Below are 17,283 nucleotides of genomic sequence, written 5' to 3' on the forward strand. Positions count from 1 at the left end.
CACAGCAGTACGCTAATCTCTCCCCACCCCGGCAGAAGCAGGGACTGGAGTCCAGAGGGGAAAACAAATGCCCAGTGCTGCCGCAGCAGCCCCGCAGCAGCCAAACCCTGCTACAGACACACCCCGCAGAGCGGCTGAAGATGGAGCCCTCTGCTGGGATCCCTTCTCCTTCGGGGGGGAAGGAGGTAGAGCAGAGGTGCCCCTACGGCCTACTCTCAAGGCTCTCTCCAGACCAGCTTGAAATTACTCCAGTGATGGGACTCGCAGCCCCTCTCTTGGGCAGATGGTTGGGAAGCTTTTCCCAGTAGTCCCCCACTCAATGTCCGTTTGCTTGGTTCCCATCTTCACCCCGTAACATCCCCTTTGGGCTGCCTTAAAATCAGCCTCCTCCATCATTGGTGCTTGCGCCATCATGGAGCTGGAGGGTCTCACCTCATCTGACACCCCACCTCCAGCTCCGCCTGAACCATCCAGCAATGATCCACCAAAGAGCCAAACCTGACTCCTCCGGGAAAGGGCAGTTCTAGGCACTCCCACATCCCAGCCACTCACAGTCCAGCTACCTGGCCCCACATGACCTCACACCCCGGGGGCACTGGCCGCTGTAACCGCTCTGCCCAGACTGTGCCTTTCCGTTTGCTCTATGCACTCGGTCCTGCAACTGCTGAGCATCCGTGACACACTGGAGCCCAAGGGCCCAGCCCTGCTACTGGTGAAATATCAACAGTCCTGAGCTTCTACCGCAGAAGCCAGCGGCAGCTGTGGTTGTTCAGGGCTTCAGAGGCACTTTCCCTAACACTAAGAACATCTGCAAAGCTAGCAGTATGTGTGGGCACAGCCCTGCAATCCTGAGTGCAGAGCCCATACCAAGCCCTACGCTCCGTGCTGAATGCATGTCTGCAGTGCCGGCTCAGCTTCCCCCTCCACATGCAGCTCTCACCTAGGTCACTGGGGGCTGCAGGGATCGGGCCCCACAAGGGGGAACCAGACTTTCTGGGCCAGATCCTGGCTTTGATTTCAATGGCACTACTCTGAGCTGACACCAATGTATTTGCCCCACTGGGCCTGAGCTTATCAAGTGATTTTCAACAGTGCAACGGGAGTTGCTTTCAGACCAGGATCACAGAACCAGGCCCACTCATAACTGTAACGTTTGCTTGGTGGCCAGGCAACAGCTAAAAATTACCAAGACAGACAAACACCCCCCAACACAAACACAGACATGCAGGCGCGCACACGCACACACAGTGTTTTCAGATGCTTAGACAGACTGAGTCAGAAACTTTCCCAGGCAACACCATAAACTGCTGCAGAACTTCAGATTCCATTACGAAAATTACTCTTTGTGGTTGTGAAGAAAACCTGCCAAATTTGAACCAAATATGACCAATCCAGCCATGTCTGCCTGAGTCTGCAGACAGACACAGGGCCGTCCTTAGGCATACACAGCATACACGGCTGTGTAGGGCACCCGAAAATTTGGGGCACCATTCCCCTCGCTGGCCACGGCTGGACTTCTCTCTTCTCCTGCCCCTCCCCCCACTGGGGCGGTGGGCTTCTTTCCCCCCCCCCCCCCCCAACACCCCTCCACACACACACACTCCTCTGGCTCTGTCGCCCTAGCCCCAGAGCAGCGCGACGGCCCGTCCCACAGCCGCCCAAAGCAGAATCCCTCCCTGGACCCTGCCTGCCCGGGGCCAGGACAGGAGCAAAACTTCCATGTGAGTGGGGGTGGGGGGAAGAGCCGGGCTGAGCAGGGGAGGGAGGAAGGGGGGCTTAAAGTGACAGTGCGCTGTCTCTCACACTTTCCTAACACACACTGTCTCTCTCACACACAGACTGGCTCTCACACCCACATACACTCTGCCTCCCACAGTCCCCCAACACAGATTGTCACATACACACACAGTCTCACACTCCCCAACACACACTCGGCCACACAGTCCTCCAACACACAGTCACACACACACACACTGTCTCTATCTCTCTCACACACACACACACACACACACACACACACACACACACACACTTGTATTATTGTTGTTGCTATTACTGCTTGGTACTTCCTGTCACAATGCTCGTGGTGAGGGGCTGTGGGCTATGGCAAGATGCAGCCCCCATGTGACAGCATGAAGCCGGCCTTGAGCCACTGCGGGTGTGAGTCAGCAATGGGGGGGGGGGGGGGGGGGGTGGGGGGGGGGGGGGGGGGGGGGGGGGGCTGTGCCCACTCGACACACTGGGATCAGCAGCGCTGGCTGGGGACCACCTTCAGTGGAGCATAGGGGCACCAGTTTAATAATACTGCGTAGGGCCCCATAAATCCTAAGGTCGGCCCTGGACAGACAGCTCCAGTGCCTCTGCAGTTGCTCAGAACTCTGCCAAGTTACAGCTGAGTGCAAACTAACCAAAGCTGCAGTTTCGCTGCCCCATTCAGAACTGGGCAGGCAGCTTGGGCAACTGTGAAACTGACAAAAATCAGGTCAATTTCACTCTGCTTGGGAAGGGCAAGGAGTGCTAGAGACACATAGGCACTACACTACCTGCCCTAAGCAGCCACCAGAAAGCCACCACCCTATCCTCACAACAGCTAAAAGGGCCTGGAACGGGAGGGTGGCAGATTTAATCCTGTGGCTACTGGGTGTCTGGTAAAATTTCCCAGCCCTCTGCATGAGTGGGCATGAGAGTGGGAGGGAGAGACAGGCAGGATAAAGCAGACAGGAGAAGAACAGCAGAGAAACAGAGCGTGTAGGAAATAAAAAAAATAAAAAATAAAGAGACTTTTTAAAAAATGGACAGGGTCTCATCTTGTCCGCTAGTGACCATAATCTCTCTGCTCTGCTTTTGTTTAGCCCATTTGTTTGACTTGTCGTAACTTGACCGCTGTGGGTCGGGGACCATGTCCTATATTTGCAAACACACAATTAGCCTGTGGAACTCACTGCTACAAGTATCAAAGGGGTAGCCGTGTTAGTCTGGATCTGTAAAAGAAGCAAAGAGTCCTGTGGCTCCTTATAGACTAACAGACGTATTGGAGCATGAGCTTTCGTGCATCCGAAGAAGTGGGTATTCACCCATGAAAGCTCATGCTCCAATACGTCTGTTAGTCTATAAGGTGCCACAGGACTCTTTGCTTCTTTCACTGCTACAAGATATTGTCACAGTCACTTGCTTAGAAGGATTCAGAAAGGGATTAGACATTTATAGGGATAAAAGGACAATCAGAGTTAGAACCAAAAATACTAAAAAACGCTTGGAAGGGATACGAACACTCCTTCCTTGGGGCATGCGCTACTGGGGGTCAGGAGGGAGCTTCCCCTGGGGGCAGGTTACTCCATAGCTGCTACTGCAGAGTTTCTTCCCTCTGAAGCAGCTGATGCTGGCCACTCTCAGAGCCAGGCTCCTGGGCTAGGTGGAACCCTGGTTTGATCCAGTCTGGTAACTCCAATGTACCCTGTCTCCAGCACAATGAGACCTGATCCCGACTGGGCCCGCTAGGTGCAACCATAACACAAGCAAGTAACACTACCGCTAAGGGAGGAGGGACCATGCACAATGTAGAGAAGGGAAAAGGCAGAGAGGGAAACAGGGGAGCAGATCCTGAGTTTCACAAAGGCTGCACAGCGTTTCCTCTGCCAACCCCGCTCCTGGGCTCCAGGCAGGAGAGGTAGCCCAGTTACAATTTCCCTACACCGCTAGCAATCTCCAGTTTCCACAATGTCCCCCTCGGGGCACGGGCAGCCAGCAGGCAAGCAGAGAGTGCCCAGCGGCCATACGATAGGAGCTCGTGCCTTGCTGCTCCGGGCACACCTGGTTGGGACTCTAAGAAACTGGCCCATAAGGGAGCAGCAGGAGAGAGACAGAAAAGCAGAGACACTTGAGGGCACCACTGGAAGCTACTCCACAGGAGAGAATGGAGTGAAGCCAGAAGAGGAACAAAGGTGCAAGGGACACAGGACAGGGGGATGGCCCCGCAGCACTCTCCTATATTACTCAGCCAATTGCACTGTTATTAGCAAATAATCTACTTGGCAAAATCGGGATTCCATCAGCTCTGCAGCTCATCAGCACATCGCTCATCCCCTGTATTGGGAACACATCCACCCCCCCCTCCCAGGAGTTACGCTTTGTAACAGGAATGATTAAACAGGGAGCTGATGGCCACTCTTACAGCTCAGCACACCGCTATCCCTAGCCTGATTCTGCAAACACCTGTGCACCAGAGCAACTAATTACGGGAGTTAGGATGGGACAGCTCATGCAAGGGAAGTTGTGGGATAGACCCTTGTTCCTTTAGATTGCAGGGGAGTGGCCTCGCAGGTACTCTTCATTCTGGCTATGTCTACATAGCAATCAGGAGGTGTCATTGCAGCACAGGCAGACAGACCTGATCTAGCTAGCTTGGGTACTGACAGCAGTGAAGCCAGGACAGCAGAGGCTGCCTGCCTGGGAAGGTACCCAGGGTCCCATGCTGAAGTCCGTGCTGCCACAGCTTCACTGCTATTGGTACTCCCGCGAGCTAGATGAAAGCTGCCTCGGGTGTGTCTATACATGCTGCAGTCACAACCCCGATTGCAGTGCAGACGTACCCTCAGCCTTTGGGTTAGTTGGTGCACTTTTTTCAATCCCTGGGCACAACCTTTCAGAAAGCCGTATCGGGAGCTGAAATGGTCTATGCTGTACCTCAGGCAGAAAGCCGACATCGCTCGGGGCTCAGCAGGGAAGGAGAGCACCGAATGGAACAGACCCCAAACACATTGCTCACCCTGTCTGCGGAGGGCCCCGATGCACTCTCAGTTATACCAGCATTTAGCTTCACTAACTTGACTCCTGATTGTTACAAAGAATTTGACTCAAAATAAGGCCCAGATCCACTGTCCCCCTATGCTTCATTCCCTACGTATCCTGCTTCATTCCCTGTGCAGGGGTCCTGAGGAATTAATGGCATGTGGTTATGCAATTAAAGTCTTTATCATAACGGGAAGAGTTAAGGAAGCAGGGACAACCTTTACAATGACATTTCCTGACTGCTGAGGCCTCACTTTACAATCTTAACATCCTCTGAATAGATTTTCATTTAGTCAATTTCCTAGCTCTCTGCCCCCAAAGGACACCCTCCGCCCCATCCCGATCCCACCCACACAAAGAAGCCGACTGTGTAGAGGGATTTGCGAGTGAGCAGCAGGTGATTCTGCTTAGCACAGGATGTGCATTCACCATCGAAGGACATTTACATTCTGGGAATCATGGCACAATTCAAAAAGAGGACGATCTTGGTTAAAGCACTAGCCTAGGACTCCAAAAACCTGGGCACAATTCCTGGCTCTGCCACAGACTGAATGACCTTGGGAAAGTCACTTAGACCCTGATCCTGATCCATTGAAGTCAATGGGAGCTTTCTCAGTGAGTTCAATGAGCACAGGCTCAAGCCTTCAATCTCTTGGCTTAACTTTAAACACGTGTTTAAATTCTTTGCAGAATAAGGGCTTTGTGCCTTCATTCCACATGTACACAATAGGAATAATACTCCTTCCTCTCTCCTCTGCCTGTTTTGTCTGTATGGACTATAAGCTCATGGGAGCCAAAACCGCCATGTACTTTATGCAGCACCTAGCACAACACGGCTTTGATCTCAATTGCTGCCTCTAGGTGGCACCGTAATACAAATAAGAGCTGCATCTCATTCGGCACACGTTCACATCACGCTGCCTTATTCCATCCGCACCTTCCAAGACCTAAGAGTTCACCCCGCTTTGCAATGCACAGGGCCAAGAGAGGACAACTGTCAGACCACCCTTGTCATGAAGAGATTGCCATGCATGCGTCATGTGTATTTTCAATGCTTTATAATTGAGCCAAATCAAAATGGATTTTCATCACACCTCTGAAAGGCACAAGTCAGACCTAGGGACTCTCCCCAGGTCGAATTTCACTTTTCGATCCCAACCTGCTGATGTGCCAACACTGTTCACGTTACAGCCTCTTAAAAACAAGGATCAAATTGTATAATTTTTCCATGACTCAGAAACAGCTGAACCATTTTTGCCCAAACTTTCAACCACAATAAAAATCACCTTTGGGCAGAGAGTGAATGGCTGAGGACAGCATCAGCCCGTCAGAATGGAAAGGCTTACACTACAGGAGCGGCTCTGAGCTGCACACTCACACACTCCCACCGCCACACAACCCTGACATGGAAACTTGTCTCCACCACCAAGACCCGCTCCCCCACCTCCACCGATCTATTACTGTAGGGTGGCTTGCAGGAATCAAGCTTGGCTTTGCAGGATCTCTCAAGACAGCTGGTAGTGAGCAGACCAGTATGTTATTGTGGGGTGACCAATGACCTCCAGGCTGCAAAGACTGCCATTTATTATTGTAGGGTTGGTTGTAAACACTGGGGTTGGTGGCAGCTTTTTTAAGATTAAAATGCAACTTAAAAAAAAAAGATCCACAGAAAGGAAGACACAGCCTTTGCAAACAGAGAAAGACCCTCCAGAAGGGTTGCTGTACGGGCCTGACCCCAGAAGGGGGGTCTCTTTAATAGTGTTGCTGCTACGATGGCCAAACCTGTAATGGTTGGAGACCTACAAACCTGCCTAGAAGAAGAATAAAAAAAGAACAACAATGTCAAGCAATCTATTTCTGTCCCAGCTCTATTGTACAGTATTTCATTTGGAACAGATGGGATTGCCCTCCCTCCCCCACAGGCTGGAAAGATTCAGGCTCAGCTTAGATTTGGGGGGGGGGGAATTTGGGGGGGGCTAGAGGGAAATAAAACAGATGGAAAATATATGAATTCCCTCTCTATATTTCCAGCTAAATATGAAAAATGGAAGCTGACACACAGCAAAAAAAGCCATTAAAATGGAAATGATGAAGGGTGGGAAGCACTGCAGCAGATACCTCCCCCAGGCCTGCGGGAGATGCCGCAGCTCAAAGCGCCCCCTCGGCCTCTCTCGCCCACACCCAGCGCCACCGCTGGCAGCACCACGCAGGCAGGGCACACCGGCCACCAGCTCCGGGCCGCAGGTTCAGATTAAAACCTTACTGCTCTGAAAAGCGACTCCAGCCACTCCACTGGCAGTCAGGAGAGATGGGCTAAGGAGGCGTCTTGCCTCAAATGCCTGGCCTGGCCCGCGCCCGGCGCCATGCACCCTCTGCCTACAGCACGCGCAGGGGAGCGAGCAGGCAGGGAGACACGCACACAGAGACAGGCAGAGAGATGCACACACACAGGTGCGCACTCAGAGTCAGGCAGGGTCACGCACAACACAAAGCAGACACAAGCATGCACACACTTAGGTGTGCACAGCGAGGCCTGGACAGCTCTCACCCACCGAGCGATCAGCTCCTCACCCTGCCTGTTCTCAAGGCAGACACGGCATTGCTGACACCTCCGCGCACCCTGTAGGACCCTGGCTCTCGCCTCCTCACTCCCAACTGGAGTCCCAACCCCGAGCCACCCTCCCGCCCACAGCCTGCATCTGCTGATACCTCCCAGAAGGAGGCACAGAAGGAAACAGCCCTGCTGCTGGAAAGGCTGACGCTGGTGCCGAGCGGTTCTTTTCCCGGGGTCGCTGGCTGTCGGCTGCCCCAGGGTCCCCCGCAGCGGGAAGCAGGACTAGAGGAGAGAGCAGTGCAGGACACTTGCCTCGCAGAAGGCACAGCCAGGGCAGAAGAGAGCCGCATGGGCAGCTGCCTGCGGGGGACTCCTGGGTACCAGGGATACCTGAGCTGTCCCTCACCCATGGCTCCTGAGTGGCTCATCTACGAGCTCAGTTCCTGCCCCTCCCTACACACAGGATGAGGGGCCCTGGCGTCCTCGCTGCCTGTGAGATGCTCCCAGAAAGGGGCCACGGGCAAGGCCAGCACTCTCCGGGGGCAGCCGCCAGGACACAGGGGGAGATGTGGCTGCCCCTGCAGAGAGCAGAGCTCATGCTGGGGTGGAGGCTGCAGGCTCTAGCCCGTGGGGGGAGTGGCCCCGTCACAAGGGGACAGCATTGCTCCTTCGAGAAAGAGGCTGATCTTTCTGCTGAGCACAGAGGGCAAGCTGGGGGCAGGATGCTCCTGAAGCAGAGGGCCAGTAGGAATCGCTGGATGAAAACGCATTCAAACCCCAGAGTCCAGAGAGCACGGATACTTGTCCCAGGCCTGGCACAGGTGGGCACAGGCGATCTCGCCTCCCTATGCCTCACCCAGACACCCAGGGGGGCAAGGGCACAGACCTGCTCCCGGGTCTTCAATCAGTGACTGGGGGGGGGGGGGGGGGGTTCCCGCCCCCCCCCCCGGGGGGGGGGGGGGGAGGGGAAGGGCCCGGGGCCGGGGGGGGGGGGGGGGGGGGGGGGGGGGGGGGGTTCAGGCTCCATCTCATCAGAGGGGAATCTGCTGCAAAAGGGCCTGGACTCTGATGGGGGAAACACCCCGGGCGCTAAAGACCCCAAGCCCAAGGTTGTTACCTGCATCACCGGGATCGGGGATAACAGACAGAGCAAAACCAGCCCCTCAGGACAGGGCAACAGCTGGGGAGAGGGAACCTAGGGTAGCCGCAGGGAGTTTGGGTGGCGGGGGAAAAGGGGCGTGGAAAACAGCATTGATATGGCCTGGAGTTAGGAGCATGGTTTGTAGGCAGGGCGTAGGAGAGGACCCATGGCGGCCCCAGGCTATGGAGCCTGGGTGGAAGTCATGGATCCGGGGTGGGAGGGGAGTTCAGATAAGGCAGCTGCAGCAGAGGGGACCTGTTGCAGCCCTAGGGCGGCGGTGTGAATAGAAGCCCCAAGGCAAGAGAGCGTGAAAAGCAGCTGGCACAAGGGGATCTGCATGGCCCCAGGGAGGGGAGGGAAGGGGAGGGGATGGAGCCCCGGTAAGGGGTTCAGAAGGCAGCTGCAGCAGGGGGACCTGTCACGGCCCCGCAAAGGGAAGACGTTATGTGCACTCGCGTTTCAGTACTCACAGGCTGGCCTCAGAAGCCAGGTGGCCGCAGCTGCCTGGGGAGACGTGTAGATGATGCTCCAGGCTGGCGGAGGTGGACGATCCCTCCTGGTGCAGGCGGGCAAAAGCCCCAGTCCCAGAAGCACACTAGCCTTCACCAATTCCTACCACTGCCGTTAACACAAGCTACACTTCTATCGGGGACTCCTCTACTTTTGCAGCCCCCTCTGTCTCGTCTTTGCTGAAATAAAAAGAAACAAGAGATTCTTTTCATGGAAACTGCAAGGCAGCACGTGGCTGCGTAAGCTCCTGGCCAGCAGAGTCATCACATCGGTAGAGGCCGAGACACCAGTACCACTGACCCATGCAGCCACCTCTGGGGTGGAATGTGGCAGCTGATTAACAGCACCCAGTAGCCCTACACTACAGTTTGGGGCAAGGAAGGAAGAGACTGTATCTGTTTTAAACTGCAGGGGGATCTAGGGAGGCAGGGAGAAACTATCCCAGCTGCAGTCTGGCCAGGACACCTGGACTAAACACACCGCTCTTGGGGAAAGTGCCATGGGATCTTTAACAGCCAGAAGGAGTCAGAACTTAGTTAGCCTGCCATGCAAAAGACAGCCCTGTGCCAACAGAGCATCCACGGGCACCATGCAGGAGCTGTTCAGCATGGACTCCAACGCGATTTCCTGCGGCACAGCGCTCCGGAGGGAAGGGGGTGAGCCACCTACTGAGTTGCTAGCGAGCAGCAACCCCAGGCCACAGCCAGTCCAGGGAAAGAAGGGAGGATGTAACACTGTAGGGCTGGGGGAATGGAATCTGGAGTCCCATCTCTGTGGAGACGTTGAGATGCCAGGTCTGAACACGCACTGGTCCGGCTTCTCTCTGGGACTCGGAACGGGGCTAACTCACTGACAGCAGATCATGTGCCATTAAAATGCCAGTGCCCAAAGCACCACCTGTCAGCTCTCAAAGATGCTCCTGTTTGCCCCCTGCCGTGGACACAGCTGGGTGAAGAAGAGCCCCGGAAGCCAGCAGCAATACCACAAACAAGTGGGCAGCCAAGCGGGCGACCGCCCCAGTCCCCTCCACAGCAGCACTGGGCTCCCGTGACCAGCTCCCAGCCAGAGCCAGGCCTCCCAATATCCCAAAGCAGGTGTCCCCCGGCACTGCCAACACATCTCTTGCAGCCTTTTCTCTGCACTCCATCCATCAGCTCAGTCCCTTCTCTCTCTCCCCACACCCACTCACACCATCCGCAAGTTCTCACCCTACCCAAGAAGAGACTGATCCAGTGGTTACGACAGAAGACTCCTGAGTTCCATTCCCAGCTCTCCCACTGACTCACTGTGCGACCGTGGGCAAGTCACTGTCCTGCTCCGTGCCTCAGTTTCCCCATTGATAAAATGGGGATAACGATTGTGACCTTACCTCATTGTGGGGCTTCAACTCCTCACTCCATGTAAAGCACATGGGGAACCCCAGGAAGAATGGGCTGAATCTCACTCTCCTCCCCCCTTGTTCTGCCCCAGTCAGAAGTGAGTGGGATGGGGAGTGGAGGGGGAATTGGCCTACTCTCCGGATGGGGATTTGTATCAGGGTTTTAATGTTTTGCACAGCGCCATGATTTCGGCAGTCAGCATTCGACAAGGCCCTGCGGACAGGCCCAGGGGGGAATGGTTCACCTTGGGAGTGAACTGGCCTTCCCAAGGGAGCCTTGGCACTGGGAAGCCCTTTCTGCAATGGGAACTCGTGGCCTCCTGAAAGCAGCTGCTGAGGAGACACCGTGCAGCTCTCCACGGCAATGGCTGTGAAATCACACGTGAGGTCCTCTTCCTACACACACACCAGCCCTACTTCTCCCATGCAGAAGGAATTTATACCAAGGCAGAGACACCAGAAAGAATAACAGCCACGAAGGCAAAAAAAAACAAGCCCAAAACCAACACTAGAATCCCAGCCAGAAAACCCGGGGGGCGAGTCTAGAAACCCAGCCTCAAGATCTTACTTTTCGGAAGGAGCAATCGTGGGGATCCTGCACCAGAAGAATTCACCGAAGATGGAACCAAATGAAGCCCTGTGTTTCTGCCCCCTGAAGGTGTTTTCATTCCCATTTCCTTTCCTGATCAAAACCGACAAAAGCCCCAAAACAAACTCCCTCCCCCTCTCATGCGCCCACCTCCTCCTTGACAGCTGGGGGCATTCCCAGCCCCTGGGCAAGGCAGCCCCTGGTCTTCAGCAGCTCCCCTACAAGGGGCGAGGGGACCCTGTCACCCACCCTCCCTCCCCTACTTCTGGAGGCCACCACCACAAGTGTACCATACACGATCAGGAAAGCCCCAAAGCCAGAGCCCATCTCCTTGGGCAGCCTTGAGCACGTACGTGAGCCCGCTGCCAGCATACTGGCTCTTCAAGCCCTTGCCAGAGCTCTCCAGCACCTCTGGGGAGAGTTTTTAAAAACAAACACACACAGGGCAGCTCTGGGGGGGATCACAGCCCAGACTGGAGGCCTGACCCATCCCTAACAGCCACAGCACAAACACAAGCTAGCGAGAAAACTCACCGGCTGCAGATGGCCCATCAGGACTAGGACAAGGCACTGGTTTTGTCTGCCTTGGGCACTCCCATGGCCCCCCATCACTGAGCACCTCACAAGCATTAATGGATGTGTTCTCACACCCCCTGCGAGGCAGGGCCAGGCTACTATCACCCTCCCTGCTGTACAGAGGGGAATATAGGCACAAAGAGGCTCAAGACCACCCAGGGAGTCTGTGGCAGTGCCAGGAATCAAACTGGTGTCTCTCAAGTCCCAGGCTGGCCCCCTCACCACCGGGCCATGCTCCTGCTCCAGCCACTAACGCCCCTTTGGCAGGCAGAGGCCCACATTCCCAGGGCGGCGTGAGGCACCCAGGCTGGGACAGCTGCAGATCAGGACTGAAGGACTCTGGAGGAGCTTGCACAGCAGTGCCCACATTACACCCATCACTGATGGTTGTGTTAATCCGGAGTCACACCAGCACTGACACCTCTAATTCCAGAGCCTTAGAAGAGCTGCCCTCTCCATGTGCACACCTCGCAAATCACTGAGAGACTAAGAGCGCCCTCTAGAGCGGGAGCCAAAGCTTCCCTCTTTGGATGAGTGGGGCCTAGCGCAACAGGGCCCCGCTACGGACTCCGGCTTCCTGTAATACAGGAACGGGAATGCGTGCTGTGCAGAAGACAGGCTCCCAGCCATCTCCAGGATGACTTGTGACTCTTACAATGTGCGAGTGACCAGACCCCCTCCCACCCCGTCAGCACCGTTTGTCAGGAGAGAAAACAAACACCCACCCCGAGGAGCAAAGGGGACATGAGACAATAAGGTACAATTGAGGTGAAGGGCCTCCCTTACAACGTGTATATGGAAAATTGTGTCAGCGCCTGCACTGGGAAAATGTGACTATCCAGCACATTACAATAATCACAGGGTGAAATGGCCAGGTCTCTGCCCACACTGTGTATTAGGAAAATCAAGGCCCAGGGAAACACATGCAGCATGATTCCTGCATTTGCTTCTGACACGTTCAAAAGATGGGGAAAATCTGCAGCCAGAGTTTGAAGCTGGTTAGTTAGAAGAGCTATGGAGGCACACAGGGCAAGAGCGCAGTTCAGGGCCACCATCCTAAGAGCTGACGCAGCTGCGGGGTTTGTAATGCAGAGGCTCGGAGCGCAAGAGACAACTGAATGGCGAGGTCTTGTGTTTAAAATCCATTTACCTGCCGCATCACGCTCTGGGTTGAATTCGCCAGTGTCAAAGCATTGGGGTTGGCAGAAGGAGGCATCCAACAGGTGGTGAATAGTTAGGAGAAAGCAGAGGCCTAACTAGACCCTTTCTACCAGCAGACAGCGCAAGGCTGGCAGGGTGACCTGCAATAGCCACAAGACTCAGCAACCACTGAGGGGAACCTGAGACACCAACAGGCCCCATCAAGAGGATCAGACTAAAATAAAAGCAAAGCCCCAAAGCTCAGAGCATTTGCTCAGCTCCGTCTCAGCTCGAGGCCCCAAAGCCAGACTTGCATGTCCCCTAACAAGATCAGTGCATGGCACCAACAAGCTCTGCTGGAGGCACAGTCCACACCAGGGAAGATTTCTAGAGTGAAAGTGACTTACACCAGGAGAGATGTTACTGGAATTCTGCGCCTTTCCACTCCAGAATGGCAGATCACAAAGCAAGGATCCAAGAACTACTGCGGCCTAATCCCAGACCTCACACCAACTCCCTCTGGCTGCATCTCCACTGGCAAGAGCAGACACCCGGGTACGAACAGGGCAAGGTTGGCTATCACCGTACTGTCAAGGTCAGACAATAGGCCACTAAAAGCACCCAAGCCCTGTCTACACTGGTGCTTCCATCACTGCTACTATCAGCAAAGCTGCCCCCGGTGAGTTATGATTTATAGATTCATTTATAATACAACATGGGTGTAAAACACTCAGAGCAGAATGGCAGAGCAAGGATGTATCACGCTCAAGATGTTATTATTTCTGTGCTACTGTAACAGAGATAAATAATGCCACCACCCCACGCCAACAATGAAGTGTAAAAGCAGCGTCATCAGAGTGCACAGGCCAAAGGGAAACCTTCATTACAGCGCCCTCTCTGCCAAAGCAAACCCTCCAGTTCAGCCCTGTTCTCTCCCTTGAGTGCTCTCTGGAAAGTTCACACACACACACAGGCATTTCTATCACACTCTTGTGAAGGCAAAACTCCTGCCTAAGCCCTGAACATTACAACAACAAAGCCATCTAAGAAGTCCACACCACGTTAGTGTCTAGCTCTGGGCACCAGGCCTCGTTAGCAATTTGGATCACCACAAAAAGTTCCCTGCACGCAGAGTTTTTGTGCTGATTAGGAAAGCGTCTTTTGGACACATCAGATTTCAAATGCTCACTGCTGAGACAGCAGAAATCAGGACAGCGGGTGATGTTATGGTGCCATGTTATCTGGCACCAGGGTGTGTAGACGCAGCACGGTAGTTTTCCACAGCTGCACAGTGCATAGATAGGAACACCAACACGTAGCACTTGTAGAGGCCCTTTTCATCCAGAGAGCTCGAGGTGCTTTACAAAAAGACAAGGAAGTATCCCTGTATCAGTCTTACACGTGGGGAAATTGAGGCACAGAGAAGTTAAATGACTTGCTCAGGTCCCACAGGAAGTTGGTAGCAGAACTGGGATTAGAACCCACGTCCACTGATTCCCAGCTCTGTGACAGACAGAGAGACAGACAGACATTATACACACATGCACTTGTGGGTAATGTTTAGACGTGCTGATGGCTAACTTGCAGTTTGATGTACTTCTGCTATTGAGGAAGATGTGGTTTCGTTTCATTCCAAGTAGTTTTTTCAGACTGTTTTGGGATCAAGATCTGAACAATCCACAGACTTACAATGAAAAGGATTTCTAGAGGGGCTGGATCCAGCAATCAGCAGGAAGCCCTCAATGGATATTCACCAAGGTCCACATGTGGGTGGCTTGGGAAGATCTCCAGCATGGACATGGGGTCTGATTTGTCACAGCCCTACTTTCGAACAGCTTCATGCACTTTGGTGGGTTACTAAGACACATAGAAATCTGTCATTGAGCATAACTCAGAGCGCCCACCTCTGTATGTACTGTCGGTGCTTCCCCTGACATCTGTCCATCTCCAGAGCTAGCAGAGCACAGATGTTGCGCGCAAGGTGTTGTTCTATAGGGGACAAGGAGGACAACTTCACACACCCCCCAATACACACATCCCAAATACACAGAAAACACCCCCAAAATGAGCCCAGGAAGACACACCTGGGGGCAACAGATACTGCCTCCAAACTAACACATCCGTGGGAATGCCGCATTCTCTTTAGAGAAAATAAACAAAGGGCCAAATTTCTCCCTGTAGTAGCTCCACGGAAGTCAAAGGAGTTATCCCAGGAACAGGGTTGGACTAAACTATTTAGGAATATTTGGCCAAAAGCAGAACCAGCCGTAGGGCCAGGCCAGATTCCATCCACCCCCCTCCAATCTTCTAAATCAGGATTTAAAAAACTTTTGCCTCTTCCCCAAAATGTGACTTTTAAGAGGCCTCTCGTTGACCCATCTGCTATCAGTCACAGAGCAACAGTAACAGAGCAGCTCAAACAGGCATTTGAGAAATTGTCCTTCACTTTTCCAAGACAGGCAGCAAATAAAAGTGCAACACTAACCATACAGCAGCATCTGAGAAGGATGTGTGCTCTTGACTACACGCTGTACAATACTTCTGAATGAGCAGCTTTTCTAAAAATAAATCATTTATATCCTAGAATACTTCTCTTAGTCGGACTCTCTTTTAAATATTCTAGAACAGACCGTATGTACAATCCAACATGTACTTAACATTATGCCTGTATAAAGAGTAAATGCATGTACACACGATGCACATAGATAGCACACACTAAATACATGTTCACATATGCACAGACCTCTCTATACAACAGCACGAAAAATTGTGTCAGTTTCTAAAACTGCAGATTCCACACTCTGAAAACACTACATTCCTGCTAAAGTGCAATTGCAAAATATTCCTGGTTAAACATTCCGTTTATAATATTGCTTTCTATCAAAATTTAAAAAAACCACTTTTTCACCACCACCACCCCAAAAAAACGGAATCCCTTTTAACCAACATGCAACATTCACAACCATCTGTTTTTTAAAAAATAGCTACATTCAGATTCAATTAACTTTTCCATTAAATAATCCAAAGGGAGAAAGAGAAAATACAGAGCAGGGTTTTTCATTGCGTTTTTTGTTTTAAAAAGGCTGTTTAAAAAAACTTTTGCATAAGTTAACTTTAAATCTTAACCCCCCTCCCACAGAAATGTTTGACTGTTTCCTTTTTTAAAAGTCCAATTACATTGTATCCCCCCCCGTGCAAGCAAGATCTTTGCAACAACACAAAAACGCAAAGCAAAGAAAAAAACACCCCTTTAGGTGCCCCTTTTGCCTTTCAGCTGCCTCTCCCACATTCTCAGACAGTTTTATTAAAATTTTCAGACAAAAGAAAAACAAAAATGGCAGCCTGGCTTATTTTTAAAACAGGACAGGGACGCCATATTCTGCAGATCTGCAAAAAAAGACAGAAATCTGAGGCTTGGCCACTCAAAAAAACCCAGGCAGCTGCAAAGTGCAAAGGGAAAGCTCCATTTGCAATCAGTTTATTTGCATTAAGCCCCATGAATCATTGTTTACCGGAGAATTGCACCAAAGGGGTTTTTTGAATAACCCGGCTTTAAAAAAAAAAAAAAAGCAGACACTTCCTATACCAACAATCATGCTCCCTTTGCAAATTGCAATCCAGCCAGCGATCCGTCTGCAAGGAAGAAAATGGGCTCCCCCCTTTAGCTTCCTCTCTTCCTCCTCCTCCTCATCAACCCGCCCAGGCTTTAGTGCATTGGGGGGCACTGAAAAGACAGAGCCCCCCACGCAGCCGACACTCATCGGGATCAAATGCATGCATCAGATTAAAAAAAAGAGGGGGGGGGAAAGCCCCTAAAACCCTCCTCTCGCCAGACTCCAGCAGCCGGAGCCCGAACCCAGCAGCGCTCGCTGGAAACTGACATGCGATTGCAATTTGCAAAGGAGACCAAGAGCGACAGAAAACTACATGCAACTTTTTCTTGCGACCCCATCTTTAAAAAAATCCCCCCTCTCTTTGCGGCTCCCCCTGCCATGCTCCTTTCTTTGCTGGGAGCAGGGAGCCCCCCCCACCCCCACCCCCACGGCTCTCCTGGGGGGAGGGTTGTTGCATACAGACCTTGGGTTGCCTTAACTGCAGGTTTTTTGGATTTTGTTTTGTTTTTTGGCAAATAGACATAAAAAAAAAAAAGAAACCCCCTGTCCCCAGCCCACCCCCCGCCCCAAAGCCGAGCTTGGGATGGTCTTTCTGGCTTTGCTGTGTGTTAAAGGCTTAGTTCAAACCTTCCGGGTCGCCTGCTGTTCACTTCTGGGTTCTGCAAACACCACTAGAGCCGAGGCGGTAGGAAGTGCATGAACCTCCTCGGGAAGGGAGCTTTCGGGGGGTCCTTTTCCTCCTCCCTCTTTGTGGTGCCTGGGAACCTCCTTGGCTCCCCCTCCCCCCCATCCCTCCTTCCGGAGTCTGGAGAAGAGCTCCCAAAAATGGGCAGACACAATATTCTCATCAGAGCTGGGGGGAGGGAGCCTTTGGCAAAGAAAACCGAGGGGGAGAGCCGCGCTGTGTGCCGAGAGGAGCCGGGGACTGCCGCCGAGCAATGCCCAGGCAGGGTTCGCAGGGCTGGGGAGGCTGGCCTGGGGTCCCCCTCACAG

The 17,283-nt window shown here is 53.0% G+C and overlaps 1 protein-coding gene across 12 annotated transcripts in view; it reads right to left on the minus strand.

Annotated features, from left to right (window-relative positions):
- Nucleotides 1-17,016, minus strand: part of ZNF362 (zinc finger protein 362) — a 45,006-nt gene extending 27,990 nt beyond the window's left edge. Inside the window, exons 1-3 of one of the 12 annotated variants that reach the window (XM_026660093.2) lie at nucleotides 16,754-16,831; nucleotides 15,162-15,234; nucleotides 14,581-14,665 (exon numbers count right to left, since the gene is read on the minus strand). In XM_026660093.2, the coding sequence (XP_026515878.1) occupies nucleotides 14,581-14,665; nucleotides 15,162-15,234; nucleotides 16,754-16,813 (218 nt within the window). In that variant the 5' untranslated portion in view covers nucleotides 16,814-16,831. Of the gene's footprint in view, nucleotides 1-8,953; nucleotides 9,173-14,580; nucleotides 16,631-16,753; nucleotides 16,838-16,917 lie in introns of those variants that run through there. The other 11 variants (XM_026660089.2, XM_026660097.2, XM_026660091.2 and 8 more) reach the window with 11 other exon arrangements.
- Between the last annotated feature and the right edge of the window lie 267 nt (nucleotides 17,017-17,283).

The sequence above is a fragment of the Terrapene carolina genome, unplaced genomic scaffold, assembly GCF_002925995.2.
Source record: "Terrapene carolina triunguis isolate 2854851 unplaced genomic scaffold, T_m_triunguis-2.0 Scaffold714, whole genome shotgun sequence".
Lineage (NCBI taxonomy): Eukaryota > Metazoa > Chordata > Testudines > Emydidae > Terrapene > Terrapene triunguis.